Source organism: Platalea leucorodia (genome assembly GCF_965183815.1).
Source record: "Platalea leucorodia genome assembly, chromosome: 4".
NCBI classification, from domain to species: domain Eukaryota; kingdom Metazoa; phylum Chordata; class Aves; order Pelecaniformes; family Threskiornithidae; genus Platalea; species Platalea leucorodia.
Genome location: NC_138826.1, coordinates 31,760,123 through 31,775,206, shown reverse-complemented (window position 1 = coordinate 31,775,206; position 15,084 = coordinate 31,760,123). Strand labels below are relative to the sequence as shown.

General features: G+C 40.1%; 1 protein-coding gene across 3 annotated transcripts in view; it reads left to right on the top strand.

The window, feature by feature from the left end:
- Positions 1 to 1,713: 1,713 nt before the first annotated feature.
- Positions 1,714 to 15,084, top strand: part of LDB3 (LIM domain binding 3) — a gene marked incomplete at its 5' end in the record, with an annotated part of 121,997 nt that continues 108,626 nt past the window's right edge. For all 3 annotated transcript variants that reach the window (XM_082310592.1, XM_082310591.1, XM_082310593.1), the window contains one exon: positions 1,714 to 1,806. In XM_082310592.1, coding sequence (XP_082166718.1) covers positions 1,714 to 1,806 — 93 coding nt within the window. The remainder of the gene's footprint in view (positions 1,807 to 15,084) is intronic.

The following is a 15,084-nucleotide window of genomic DNA, read 5'->3' as shown; positions in this document are numbered from 1 at the left end:
TGTAAATGTGCCCTCAAGGTGTTTGTGAGACATCAGAAACCCGTTTTCTTTTTAAGCTGTGTGTTGCTATCTGTGTTGATTTTGGTTTGGGACAGTTCTACTGGCTGAGTGCAACTTACACTCAAATTCATGTGAATTGCTGTGGTTTAGTTTGGACCTCTGACTAAAAAATACTGTTTTGTGGTTTAGTCTAGTGTCTACGTGGAACATAATTATTCCCTTGTACAAATGGCTTTTTTTGCCACTGTGAATACTAAACACACACTTCTATTGCCTCCTGGTTTTGAAAAATTATTGACCATCTCCTCAGATAAAGACTGAGGCCGTGGTGGTGTTTGTTCTCTGCTGTTTCACCATCAGTTTTTGTATAACATTTTAAGGTAGGTGTATGGGCAAGGTGACCTATTATCAGCGTTCAAACTGAGCTACCTCACTCTAGTGCATTATGTGGTTTTGGTTGTCTTTTTGATTATCAGAGTAGAACCCATGCTTTTTTTTTTTTTTCCCCCACCTTAATGTAATGGGAATTTCTTTGTAACTGGAGGATAGAAGTAGGGATACTGTGGAGATACAGTAGAGTGGTTCTGGAGGTCCTGCACATATTAATGACTTGAAAGGGGTGAGTGTTATTTAATGTTTATAGCTTTATCCTGAGAGCAGAAGGTTTTCTTTATATCTGTAGTTCTGCTAACAGCTTCTCCCCTTCCCTCTTGTTCTCTGTATTTTAGCTATTCCCAATCTAAGGCAGAAATGCTATCCAGCGTTACTGAACAAGGGTTATAAAGATTTGTGGAACACCTAACAACTGGCATATAAACTATGAAAAATCAAGGAATGAGTTAAGGAAGCAGTTAGCTAGCTATTTGTATTCTTAGCCTTCCACTTAAATGTCATGCCTTTAGAAGACTTGTATTGAAATAATGAGATAGGTACGTAGTGAAACTACATGGCTTTTGCCACGAAAATTAAATGGTGATTAGAAATAACCCATAATATCTCTATCTGCTTTCAAAGAGAATAAATTTTAATTTTCCTTTGAGAAAGCAAGGGCTTTGGAACCAAGAGCCAAACATGAAGTTGTGGTGGTTTTTTGTGATGCTAAATGCAGGTAGCATATACATTTTTCAGTTTAACAAACCAATGGAAAAGAAGGTAAACACTTTTTTTGGTGCCTTTCCTGCTACATATGGAAAGATCTATGTAAAAAGAACTTGTTTGTAGTACATTATATATCACGGTGCAATAAATGTTCTGAAGCAGAAGTTACAAATGGCTATGTAGTTGTTAACAGGTGAGTAAAGAGATTTGGGTGTTTGGGATTTTAGCATGGGAGTTTGTTTGCTTGTTTTATTACAAAATGTGTTTTGCCCACAAAGTAACTGACCATGAAGAGGGGCTTGAGAAGCCTAGAAAGATCTGTCCCCTTCCCTGGGGGCTATATTAGACCTCTGAGTCATGAAGTCTTTGCATAGTAGGTGTCTGGTTACAAACCTTTTATGGGCCCTACTCAGCTGGGATATCAGCATCTGCATTATAGCTCCCATCTATTCTTAGGTGATATCCCAGCACGACTGACCAGGCAAGGCAGAAGGAGAATTGCTTTCATTATATAAAGCTCTTTCCTTTTCTCATTCTGTTTTTTCACGCTTTCTCTGTCTACCCTGTCCTTCTGTTCTGCAGTGCCTTGTTGTCGCCTTGTGAAAGAGGTCCAAAATGGCTTACAGCGTGACTCTGAACGGACCTGGACCATGGGGTTTCCGACTGCAAGGGGGCAAGGACTTCAACATGCCCTTGACCATCTCCAGAGTAAGTGAGCAAAAAAACTCCGCTGAGCTTGTTTAAGTTGGAAAACAGCTGTGAACTAGCCATATGTACACTCTGACCTGGCCGAGCAGAATAGAGGATCTTTGCAGCTAGATCTGAATAAAGAGAACATAATGTGGACTTTAAATATACCAGTTCAAGGTACAACCTAGCATTGATGATGCCTCAGGAAGACAGTTCTGGTTAGTATATTTTTAAGAATGACAACACTGTCTCCTTTAAATGAGCCTCCAGTTCTATTTTGTACAGTGTTATGTCTTTTTCTGCTGACAGGGGCCTCACTGGTGCTGTCTGTTTGGGGGGAAGGGAGTAGAACAACTATGAATGGGAATATAAAATTATATTTTTAGAAAATAAACATGTAACTGCTTGTAAATTCGTGAAGTCTAGGTGTTAAAACTGGACAAAGATAGGGATACATGTCCCCTCTTTTGCGGGGGGAGCAATAATTGGATGAAAATTAGACATGTCAAGCAGAAGACTCAGTAGCGCTTAAAATATGGTCTTAAATTATGGAGAAACCTTCCATTTGCAGCTGACAAACAGCATGGGATTTAATAATTAATTACCTGGTGTATCTGCTGATAACAGATTAGTCCATTTATTTCTTAGCCATCTTTTTTTTTTTTTTTTTTTCTTTCCTAAGAGCAATGTTTTAAGGTGTTGCAGTGGAGTGCTCTTATTACCTGAATTAGCCTGGTTTCTTAAAAGTTTTTAACATTGGATGGTTTTTAGGAAATTTGTATGCGTTTCCCTTACCTACCCTTCTCTTATCAAACTAGACAGTTCTGTGTAACTTCTGGTTTGGGAACTCTGCTTTCTACTGCCTCTTGCAGCTCCCTCTTCCTTTTCTTTTTCCTTTTTTTTCTTTCCGATAGTCTCAAATCTGTTCCAGAATGTTCAGATCTTTTTAGAGACATCTTGTTTCCTCCACCAATCACCTGCAGAAGGCTTATTTTGCAGTGCAATGACAGGAGAGGTTACTTACATAACAGTGTTTAAAAGGAATACCAGAATGATTTAATCAGACAAACAAATAGAATGCAAACAAAAGATCGGCTCCACTGCAAAAAAAACCCACCTACACTACTTTGTTTTTTTCATAATGAAAAAGTGCAGTCTGTTAAGTTGTGGGTACCAAATTGATATCCCTGCAACAGTCATGATTCAGTCATCAGCGAGCTATTGAAATCTTAACTATACTATTTCATATTCATACTGTAAAGCTCTCTATTATTTGATCTCCCTTATTCTTGTGCACAATATTCCTTTCTCTAACAATAGAGCCGCATTTACCTTAATACTAAGTCCTATGATGATGTGAGGAACTTTTCATAACCCCTTTTGCAGAAGCGGCATAGTAATTGCAAAGAAGGCTGTGCTGTCAGTGTTATTAAAAACAAACAAGCAAAAAAAACCCTCAAAAAACCCTGCCCACAAAAATACACTCACTTCATAAACTTATACTAATTTCACTATGGTAAATAGTTTTGGTATTTCTTTCCTTATCCCACCCAAGGTAAGTACCGAGAGGTGCCAGCATATTTCTGTAGGCATTTTCATGATGCTTTGCAGCCTGCACTGTATGGTGTGGATTATTTTTTTATAAGTAATTCAGTCACACCTAGAGGCTGTCAGTCAAGGGCTGGGGCTGTGGCACTTACACTGTATATGACACAATCAGAAATGGAAAAACGGTTGTTTCCCAAAGAACCCATTGTCTCAGATTATAATCTCTTAAAGTATACTCAATATGCCCAAAGGCTATGTGATTCTTATGGGGCTTTTGAGAGCATATGATGAGCAGGAGTGAATCTGCAATGGCTGGGTTCCCAGAGGTGTGGAGGAATTACCCCTTCACACCTGGCTGCATTTCCAGCAGTAGAAGTGTCAGAAAGCACTGTTAAATGTTTTGAACTCTTTCCCAGTGAGGCCCGGTTTTTAGTTGGGAGCGTTGCTTTGGGATGGGATTGGATTTTGTAGCCTGCCTTAGAGGGGAAAAGCAGGCATGCAGAAATGAATGTAGTTTCTTTCAGGGGGAGCTGGAGCAGGACTCCCTGCTGGTTGTGATATTTTTTAATTGGAACACAGTAATACATGGCTTTTGAGGATAATATTCTTAAAGTCTATTTTTTCTTTAGCATCTTTTACATAAATATATCTCAGATATATTTGTCAGATATTCCTCTTAATCAGCAATTTGCAGTCATAAGTGAGTTGAGCTATCAACTTAGCCATAATTGCAATCTTGCCATGGGGTGAAAAGGAAAGCTGCACTTACATTCTCAAGATGTTCTTGGGGGACTGTGGGGGAGGAAAAATAACTGTGAGGAAAATCCCCTTCTTGGGAATGGCACACAGCTCTAGATGTTGTCAGTGGATGCCATACACTTATCTATGGACTGGTTTTGATCCACAGCTGCTCTGAGATGGGATTATACTTTCTATGTGCAAGATGAGTCCTAAATCCCAAACACGTCAACTTAAAGGGTCTTCTAATGGCTTTTAATACCAGATGTGCCATGGTCCTTTTGCCTACATATGCGTAGTATCCATCTGTGCAGGCAGATAGGGTTTACATGCAGACATGTTCATTAAACTCTAACTGCCCCCAAGCAATAAGACTGTCTGTGGGTGGGCCACCGAGACTCATCTTTTCTCATGGAGGCTCTGTGCTCTTCTGTCATGCTGCAAAGTCATGCCGTGAGAGAGTTGCCTCTGAGCTCCTGAGAAAGACGACAGCAACAGTCTGCCACACCAGGATTGCTCATCCCATCTATAATCTTATGCCTTCATGTTTCCAAGGACCTTCCTGAAAGAGGAAGCTAGTATTGTGCCAGTATGAAGCTAGCCCACACCTAGACATAAAGTGGGCACCCTTGGCTTAGGAACTAGAGCTGTGGCTCAGCTGTCTGTTAATCTGCACTCTGTCAGCCAGCCCCATACAATTCCCACTCAGCTTGCACTTCTTCACCTGAGAAGCAGGGGAGAAAACCTCTTTGAAGCCTACTGACAAAAGCACAATACAAGATGGTGGCATTGCTAATGCTTCTGTTCAGGAAAATGCTCTTAAAACAGTCGGCAAGGAAGGGAATTACTCAGAGCTGTTTGGCACGACAGTTCAGTTTTAAAGGACTCTTTAAAATGCTGTCTGAGACATTGTATTTTCTTCCCTTCAGGTAGGTCCAGGTGATCAGCTCACTGCTGAATAGTCAAGAGCATATGACACAGGAGTCACAGTCAGTCAGCTGGGTGACAGGTGAAGATGTGTTCCCCTGGAATGGATTATTCTTCTTATCTGTTCTTTATCTAAAAATAAGTGCCTGACTAACATAGAAGGGTGGGGACAGGAAAAGAGGAGACAAAAACAAGTGGAGAAGAGTTAAGGTCACTCTGCAGCTTTCACACTCCTTTAACAATGGCTTTAGAAAATAATCTGGGAAGATTTTGAAAATATTTTTCAAGTCCCCCCCCTGCAGACTATCCTACCTTCTAGAACAAATTCTGTCATGAGATGTCATAAGCAGGTAGCAGAGGTAGGAAAACAGTATTGACAGACTCTTAGTAAAGCTGAGCATGTGTCAGTCCTACTGAAATGAGTGAGACTTGCAGGTTGCTGACAATGCTAAGAGCTATCACCAGTGGCGTGATCATATGCATAAATTTGGTCTTTCCAAATTGATGTGGGCAGCAAAGCAGGTTATTTTCTCCTACTGCTTGCATGACCTGTCTGGAAGCAAGCAGAATTCATTAATTTTTATAGACCTAATCCTCTGTAAGAAGGCTTTTAGGCATAGTTAATTATCTAAGTGCTGCGTTGCCGTGTTACCTAAGATGGTATGACTGTACATAGATGGATGCAATAGCAGAGCCTCTCCATATGTTTGTGAATGATTATTGCTAAACAGCAAGCTTTTCTAGTGAGACAGACTGGCTTGCAGGTGATGCAATGAGCTGAAAGGTATGCAAAAATCATCATCATCTGAGATAGCAGAAATATTATCCAGAACAGTGCAGTAACTCATGACTGGTATATTTACTTTGTGATTATCCATACCGTTTTGTATTTCCTAATAGAGGGGTTTTTAATGTTTCCTGGGTTACAAATCAAAACCCAGATCCTGAAGCAGAAGGAGACAGTGTTTAAACAAAACAAAAGTGTTAGGGAACTATTTTGGCTTTATTCTATTAAGTGAGGAGGAAGTTGAAATCTGGTGATGACATAAGCGCAGTGAGGGGAAATGGCAAACACTAATAGGAAAAAAATGAAATTAGCTGATCTGTATACTTATTCTGATACAAGCAGCCTGAAACAGCTCTTTGAGGGGAAAAAAAACTATTCTAGCATTTCACAGTCCATGTCTCTGGAGGAGCAGGAAGGCTTTTCTCACATTTGTTGGGCTCTTTCCTTTTACCAGCATCTCTTCCTGGTTACTTCCTGTCTCTCCTCCACTCCCTAGCATACATATGTCAGTCTCTCCCTGTGACTGCCTTTCCTTTAGAGGAGCTATGTGAGAGCATTCATTTCCTGTTGGCCTTATTGCATATGGGGCATCAGTGCCTTACAACAGGCAAGTGATGGGTGAAGGGAGTCCCTCTTGGCTTTTTTTCTTCTATTCTTGAAGGCAGGGAAACCTCAGATTATCTGGGTCAGGTGCTATGCATTCTGCAACTGTCGTTTGGATGGCCATGTGGTGCTGTACATACACTGTAATCAGAAGAGTGAAGTGTACCTGTATTGACTGAACTGAAGAAATTTCACAAGTTTCCTTGAAATGCTGATTCCACATCACCTGTTAAGCATCTATTTCTGGTGAATCGAACTGCTGAGTAGTTGTCCTACAGCTACAACTGCAACGTTGAGAGGTTTTGTTTCATCTCCAAATGTGAACTCCTTCACAATACTGAAAGCCATAGATTAGTATTTGTAATAGTTGATATTCTACAAAGCTAACAGGTAAGTCCCATGTCCTCTAAAAGCCTTCCTTTTTAACTGCTATTCAGTAGAGGTGTTTCCTTTTTCCCTCAAAACTCAAATGACACTGAGTGAACTTCTGAGAGGGGGAGTGAGGCATTTAATGTAATGACCATTGTATGTCTGGATAAGCTGTAGTAATTTCTTATGCATGGGCGGTTTCACATTCTTCCAGTCTTCTACAATTTCACTCAAAATAGTTCCTTGTGAGAGGAAAATTAAATACTTCCAGGCCAACTTTTAAGAACACTCCAGAACTTTCCTACGTGTTGTTGATAAAACAACTGTTCTGTGGGTGTCAGCATTGCTTCGGGATAATGTGTTTAATTTGTAGATCATTTCTTGAGCGACAGTCACCCCATCCAAAGTTATAGCATTCTGAATTTTATCACGTGCAGCCATTTGTTATATGTACAGGTGTGTCAGTATCATGAGAGAATGCTAGTTACTTTAGATGGTATCTTTGCTTTCAAGCTAATTTTCAAGCTAATTCTGGTATGTTTACAGCCACAGTTATCAGAAATGATTGCATTTCTGTGAGCCTGAACCCTACAAATAACTCTTAAACCTCCTGATTTGGTATTGTTTATTTGAGATGCTCCAGTAGCCAGCATCTACACTATAAATGACAGTTCAGTATATAGGGTATTTGTATGATGCGGTTGCATCTCTCGTCAAACACGAGTGGCATGTGTATGTTGGACAAGGAGGGAGGGAGCAAATTCTGTAGTTGCATTCTTTTTAAATAATATTTATTGGGCCAGAGAAAGAGATGGGGTCTGGGGATCAGACCATCCCTGGGTAATGGGGACTCGACTCAAGTCTCTACTGTGAATAAAGCAGAACAGGTTTAAACTTGGCTGTGCAGGTGGTCTAAGAGGTAAGGCATTAGTTATTCTGAGGTAGGCAGCATTCCTTGTCTTGATCAAAAATACCATATCAGGTCTGAGGAGTAATCCCAATGGAAGTTTCAGCTAAGCCACTAACACTTTAAGAGAAGGTTTGATTTCAACAAATACCCGATTTTTGTAATACAAAGCAGTTCCAGCACAAGATGTACTATTTTTTCCTTTCTGGTTAAACAATTGTGATATAAGAAGCTTTTGTTTTCTTTCCTTGCAGAAAACATTCTGAAAAATCCATGCAGCTTGTTGTTGTATCTTTAAACTCAGGATTTTGGGGGGAAGAGTCCTTTTATTATTATTTTTACTTAAATCTTAGCATCATAATGCAATGTGATTTGAATGCACGTACTGTACTCAACCAAATAACTTTCAGGAAGGATATGGAGCCAACTACAGCTCTTGGTCAAATTATTTCTCCTTTAAATCAAATATGTGCTTGAAACTGAAAGGCAGCCCCTCTTATCTGTTTGTGTGATTAAAGTAATCACTAAATACTAAGCTCACTGCTGAAGGCCAGAGGTATATAAGGTGTATTATGTACTCTGCACAGTATCTGTGCAGACACGCATCACTATTTAAGGTTCTGTTTCTCAATTCTGTCCATGTTTTGAATTTCGGGAGAAACATTTAGCCCTGTTAGAATGTAGGCCAGATTAATATGAATAATGGACTGTAATAGCTGAGGCTTAAATGATGTTACATCATCAGACCTGCTGCTCTGACTATTCTGACACATAATACATAACCAGTGGGTTTGAAGCCCTTTATTTATTTCACCTGCTAAATGCAGCTTTTCTCTTTGCGGTGTGATTGTATCTGAATCATCAATGCTCGTGTGGCATTATCCGTGAAAAAAGCTCAGCGTATGAAATAATTGGGCTGAATGGCATCTATGCAATTACCATCTGATCTGAATCTGGATTCTCTCAGTGCCAGGAGGCACACAAGGCGCGAACATCGTTCTTCCACTTCGATCGGTCTGCGGCTGCGTGCTCTGGAGTCCAAGGGCCACAGCGCAGTCTTCTGTTGTTTTTTTCCTCAGGACATGACCGATCCAGTTCCATCTCCTCCTTCTCACTTCATTACTGATTTTCTCCATCTCCTCCATTTGATGCTTGTCGTTTCTGCAACTTTTTTTTTTTTTTTTCCGGGAGGAGGTAGTTGGCCTCCTGCCCAACCCCCATGACTTGGAGGGCCAGTGGTTTTTCTGTCAGGGTGGCCTTCCCTTGGGCTGCGTTGGTTCGCGGCACCTTCTTCAATTTTATCCGGTTCACCCTCCAGAGAGGGATCCCCTATCCACCACCCAGGGGACGCGCCTTCTAGCCGTGCAGCCCCAGCCGAAGGATGCAATTACCAGCTCAGTTATAAATACTGTCCATTTCTTGGTGCTAGCTTTACTACTCATGCCAAAAAAGCACTCCATACTGACTTCGCAGCTTGCTTTCTGCAAAAGGGAGGGGAACATAACCCTTCCCTTGAACAGGAGGCATAGCGCTAACTGTGAGAAACTGAGTTCACAAGTGGGGATAACCGTAGTTATTGTGTCTTTATGGAAGAGGAGAAGGTTTCTTAACCTAAGGAAACAGGGCCACAACTCAAATGAGTTGTGTTAATTTTTTTTCTTGTTTCAACTTTTAACAATGTTCCCTGGCAACTGGGTATTCTGGTCTGACAAACTGCTCAGCCTTTGACCTAGAGTTTATTTAGTTGAGAATATAGTTGATGTAGTATTTCGGAAGTCCTCAGATTTAATTATTATTAAAGTTAATAATTTCGCAGATCCTTTAGAACTAGTAAACACAACAGGAGGTAACCATTAAATTATAAATTTAAAGCTGCTGAACTGTTAGTGCTTTATAATTAAAATGCACAATAAGCTTTTTTCAGGTAGAACTTTTTATTAGTGTCTGATGTCTGAACTCAGTAAATGGCTGTCTTCATAACACAGTAGATAACTCTGTCATTAGCTCCATTCCGAATACATTATTGCAAAATGTTCTCCAGCAAGTGGAACACGAAGAGCTAAATTAGCTCTGCAAATACATTAACATTAACTTTCTATACTAGCAACAGCAGTTCCCATCTGATCACTCTTGTTGTCTAATTAGTAGCATAAAGAGTGTGTTATTTTATAACTCTATAAAATTTAGGTATTTAAAAAAAATACCTTCAGTAGCACTCTGAAAGTGATGTACAAAATGCAATGGTGGTCTTTATAATCTAGCATTCATAGTGGACTGGAGCTAGCTGAGAACACAATTTGATATAGTTGATTTGTTTTGTGTGTAACTAGAAGTTTCTGCACATAGGTACCTGAGATGCCACCATTTTAATTCATAATACAGTGGTAAATAGTGTCCAATATAATATGAGATACTGCTTTTCTTTTTTCACTGCGTTTTGCTGCAGGAAGAGCTTGATGGTCAATGTGCAGGTAAGTTATTAATCCCTATTGAAAGATCATGAGGAAGAGGAGAGGAAGGAGGGAAATTTTTGCTGAACATGGTAAAATCAATACTTATAAGTCTTGAGGAAAGAAATTAATTTAAAACAGTGTCTGGCAATGTCAGCTGTGGTATGTTTTGAAATGTATGATGCTAATTGAAAAAGGGTGGCTTATACAGCATGTTAAAGGGCTGTTTCTTCTGTACTAGTGTAATTAAAGCCTTAATAAAAAGGTTACCTGAAAGAGAAATCTCAGAATAGGCTTTTTGTTACAGTTGTATAAATTTTTAAATTCTAATTTGATAGAAGTATGTTATGATACGTAGTAAATGGCACTTCATAAAGAATTTAATTCTTGCCAGTACAGAGTGAGGGCAAGGATGTTAACAAGTGTGCTCTTCAGTCACATTGTGTTGACCCATAATTTACGTAATATCATATATTTAAAAGCAAACAGGTATCACCTGTCAATGTGCCGTATAGATGAGAAAAAAAATGATATATTTTACTTAGCTGCTATCATAACTTAGGGGCCTAAGTGAAATAAAAGCTTGATCGTATGAGCCATCAGCCTGAAGCTGTCCCTGAAGCTTAGTCCAGCCCTACTGTTGGGTATCCTTTGGGAACAGTCCTAAAAACTTTTCATTTTCAGGTCCATGAAGAGTATATTTTTTTTCCCCAAAATGTGAAGCTGTTTCTGTGTTCTTCTGAGAGACTGCAGGAGCAAGAGCACCCAGCTCTTATTTATAGGGGGATAAAAGAACTTTTTCTTTCCACCCACTGACTTTGAATGTAAGCACTCTGTGTTTTTTGGCATTAGGTACCCTGAAAATAATTAGTTTCCAGCTTACAAATGGCTCCAGATGGCATCTTGAACGTGCTTCATACAAGGTGACTCCTCTTTTTGTTAGCAGTGGCTAGCAGCCATTTTTCCAGAAAGTCAATGAGATCAATGAGATCGTGCTCTTCTTTTAGGAAGACGTATGGGTCAAATGTCTTAAAGGCGTGCAAATCCCCTGGCAAGGGTAGAGTTACTTTCTGCACCTCCCACATGCATAGTTGGTGTTGTGATCATCTATGCCACAGGTGTTCAGTGCCTGGACACTGTGCATAAATAGGTTTTAACCTTTCCCCAAAATCCTTCCAAATACGCTTGATTTGTAGCAATGGCAGCTGAGGATTAGGAGGAACTCGGCCTTTCATATGCTTGCACCATATCCCCTCCTTTCCATTGCTCAGAGTCCGAATTCCAGCTACTGGGCTATTTTGGCTCCCTCACTTGGTTAGCCATACTTGTTAATGCACATAAACCCTTATTCTCATTAAAGGCAACAAGCTAAAGGACACACACTTACTTTAAACAATTTATGGCTCTTCAGTTTAAAGCCAGCATTAGTGACAATTAGCCTTTGTGGCATCAAGAAAAATAACTGTAAGGCATTGTAGTCCTTCTTATACCTGGTTAGGGTACCACGCACACTGTTCAGAAGCCTCTGTGGGATTCTCATGCTATATTTAAAGCATCCTGTAAGTTAGGAAGCTATTTTGAATTGGAATGAATGCTACATTTACCTCAAGCTTCTGGAATGGGACATGGTATCCAAAATTCCAAAAATACTACATGTAACCCCAGATTCTGGTACATAGTGCCAAATCAGAATGCTCTGGTATTAGGGTGAATTTGGGCTGCCTTTTCTTGATCCTGGGGGTCACTGGGACCATCCTGCTCTATTTGAGAATGTCAGCATTCTCTCCTTACCTAGTCATAGCTGGTTCAAAAATGGCCAAGGGCAGTTGGTACTATGGCAGGTGTTTAAAAAAGAAATAGTCAGCCGAAACAAGATGTTCTCTTTCATCAAAGTTGGCTAAGATTAACTGCTGTAGGAAATAAATGGATAGTCTTTCTGCTAATTTTTTGACAGGAGGTGCAAAATACAAGTACCCTCCTGACCTACTGTCAAAATTGCTTTCCTGTCTAGAAGATTCTTTCTCACTTGTTTACTTAAATTGTCTAACAGATAATTCAAGATTAAATCCTTTTGCCAACTGTATGGGGTGGGGCAGATGAGGTTCTCTCATGTGTCTGCTTTGCTTTCTTGATGACAAGAAGTGGTCAAAAGTCTGTAGGTGTCACAGCTTGTTTGAACAACAACAAACCAAACCTATTTGAACAGGTTAATTGCCTACTGCTCGGTACTGCTTCTTTTCAGTGTAATATTTCTAAAATTAAAATATGGGCTGTATTGGCACATAGTTGTCAGTAGTTCAGGATGAGTGCGCGCGGTTGTGGGTAGCAGGCTGTTGGAGGTAAGCCCCTGATGGAAAGAGTGAACAGATTATTAGGGTGCCAGAATTGTTTGGCTGTTTCATCCCTGAGGCATAGCAAAACTATTCTCTCTTTTGAAGGAGGAACTATCCCACACTTGAGAATTGTATGCCTTAGTTGCAGCAGTTGGCTGCAAGGACAAGTGCTGATATTGCTGTGGTCATGTGGGAGACCCCTACCGTTGGCTCTTGGCATTCAACCTTGCTCCGTGTGGGATGTACTCTGCTGTCTCCTTCCATATGCCTGGGATGCTGATGTGGGTTTCCACCCCTGCCTGCATTTCCTTGCTCTACCCTGCACATTCTCCCTCCTCGGAGTCTGCCACCCTTCCTTTCCTCCCAGCTTTCAATGATGTTCAGATTAAGTGCACTGTGAGTAGAGGAGCAAAGAGATGAAGGCTGCATTTGGAAGATGAAAGTTACAGACCCTTCCACAAGGTGGTATAATTTCTTAGAGAACAGTGAAGGCAAAGAGAAAGAATATGCAGGATGTAAGGGCGCAGGAAGGAGCTGGCTGCACAGGGTACCTTATGGAGGTTCACAGCTGCTCTGCGTGTGGCTGTGGGGTTTCCTGTTTCTCTGATTACAGGCATTGCTGTATTAAATAGCCTTCTTTACCCTATGGTGGGGAACCCAAGCTGTAACTAATACCAATATAATTTCTGTGTTGAGAATAGAGTATATCTCTGCTGAGAATTCCTGGAAGAGACTTTTCTCTCTTTACAACCACACATCCTATGGCCCACAAAACGATGGTTTTGCCCTGCTCACAGCAATTCCCTTTTCCTACATTTCTGTGCTTAAGTTTCTGCAGAGCTTTGCTTCCTCACCCTGCAAAATGTCATTTTAGACTGTAATCTCCAACTTTTTCTCAGAAGAAAATATGCTGAGCGTAGATAGTAGGACACATTAATCTTCTTTAAAAAAAAATTACAAGCAGATAGTGGTTGTGAACATTTCTGTAAGTCCTTCATGGCAAAACACAGGAATATGTGCATCTTTTCTAAGCCCATGTTGTATCTTCTGAGGCTAACATTTGCTTTGTTGAATTTCTAGAAAACATTCTTTAGGTGACCTAAAGAAATAGGCAAGGGAGAGAAAGAGTTTTAAAAAAATCTGCCCTGCAAGGGAAGACCAACAACAAGCTTTTGTGGAAAATGTGCCCTGTGAAGATGTGCATGTGTGTCCTAAATGTCAGTGGAAAGACCCCAATGACTCACATCGAAAAGATCTGGATCTTCAACTCACGCAGATCTAGTGTATCTTCTTTTATACAATATGGTAACATGTTTCTAGCTTTGGGAGTCCAAGGTGAATAAAGTGGGGGAAAAAACAAGGCAGAATAAACCTGTAAGCTCTTGAGAATTTGTGAATTAATTCAGTTTTAATTTCAGATGAGTTGCATCTAGACCCAATTCTAACTCCTTTCCTAGTAAGAATGGGAAGAGGTCTAAGGTTTGATAATTTACATGAATAGGGTTGCTTGCTGTCTGGAAGAACATGAAGTGAAGAGCCATTGGTTTTTCCCAATGTGTGTGACTTGTCTTAGAGGTTATCCCAGCTTGTGGGAACATTGCTGGCAACAACAACAAAAAAAAAAGTGGTGATCACTTCCACAATATTGAAGACGTATTTGCAGTATGATTGACAAGATGAGGAGGTGGTATATCATTTCTCTGCACATCAAGGGACTGGCAGCGAATGAAACCAAAACTAGAACTTAGCTGCTTTATTTATCCCTTGAACAGGTGCAGTACAAGCAGCTGCAATAAGATCTTTTATACATTCCACCCACAATTCCCTGGAGTTCATGTGTCCTAAAGACAACCTGGAAAGGAGACAGGACACTCTCTTGTACAGTATTATATTTTATAAGTACAGTGTGAGGTGCTGATCCTTCCCATGGGGAAGTAATTCAGAGCTGGATCTGAGTTTCATGCCATTTGATGATATGGGTAGATGTCTTTTTTTCTTGCCACTCTGAGTGTTTAGCTCAATTACTTAACTTGGTCTGTAACTTTTTTGTTTTATTAAAACTCTTTATAGGCCAGGAAACAGCACAAAGGAGTAGTTTTAATATAATTTAACACTTAGAATTATTTGCCTTATTAACTGGACATTTGATGAGTTATGTCTGAGGAAAGCATCGCTAAGAGGACTTACAAACAATATTACCTTTTTGTCTACATTAAGTCTTGATGTACCTCCACTGGTTTTGCAGAAATTGAATTAGGTCATAATATTAAATGCATCTCCAAGCTTAGGAGGCCAAGGAAGAGCTCTTGCCATGTAGTTGATTGTTAAGCCTCTTTGTTCAATCTGTAGATAAAGGGTTTGGGAAGAAACTTGCCTTGTTGGTATTTAATTTTAGAACATCCACAGTGAATGTTCTGGCCTGGATGCCAGAAGTCATTAGTTTTAATCTTCCCCTAAAGCATCTGCTCTCGGCTACTGTCTGAGAGTAGTGGCTATCTAGCTGGTACATCCACACTAGTATGAGACTGTCCTGGGGTATATCAATGCTGTAGAGAGAGATGTGTAGAAAATACTCTCTAAAATACTATCTTTTCCCCCTGCAGACAGCCCAATTTTACAATAACAAAATGTAGA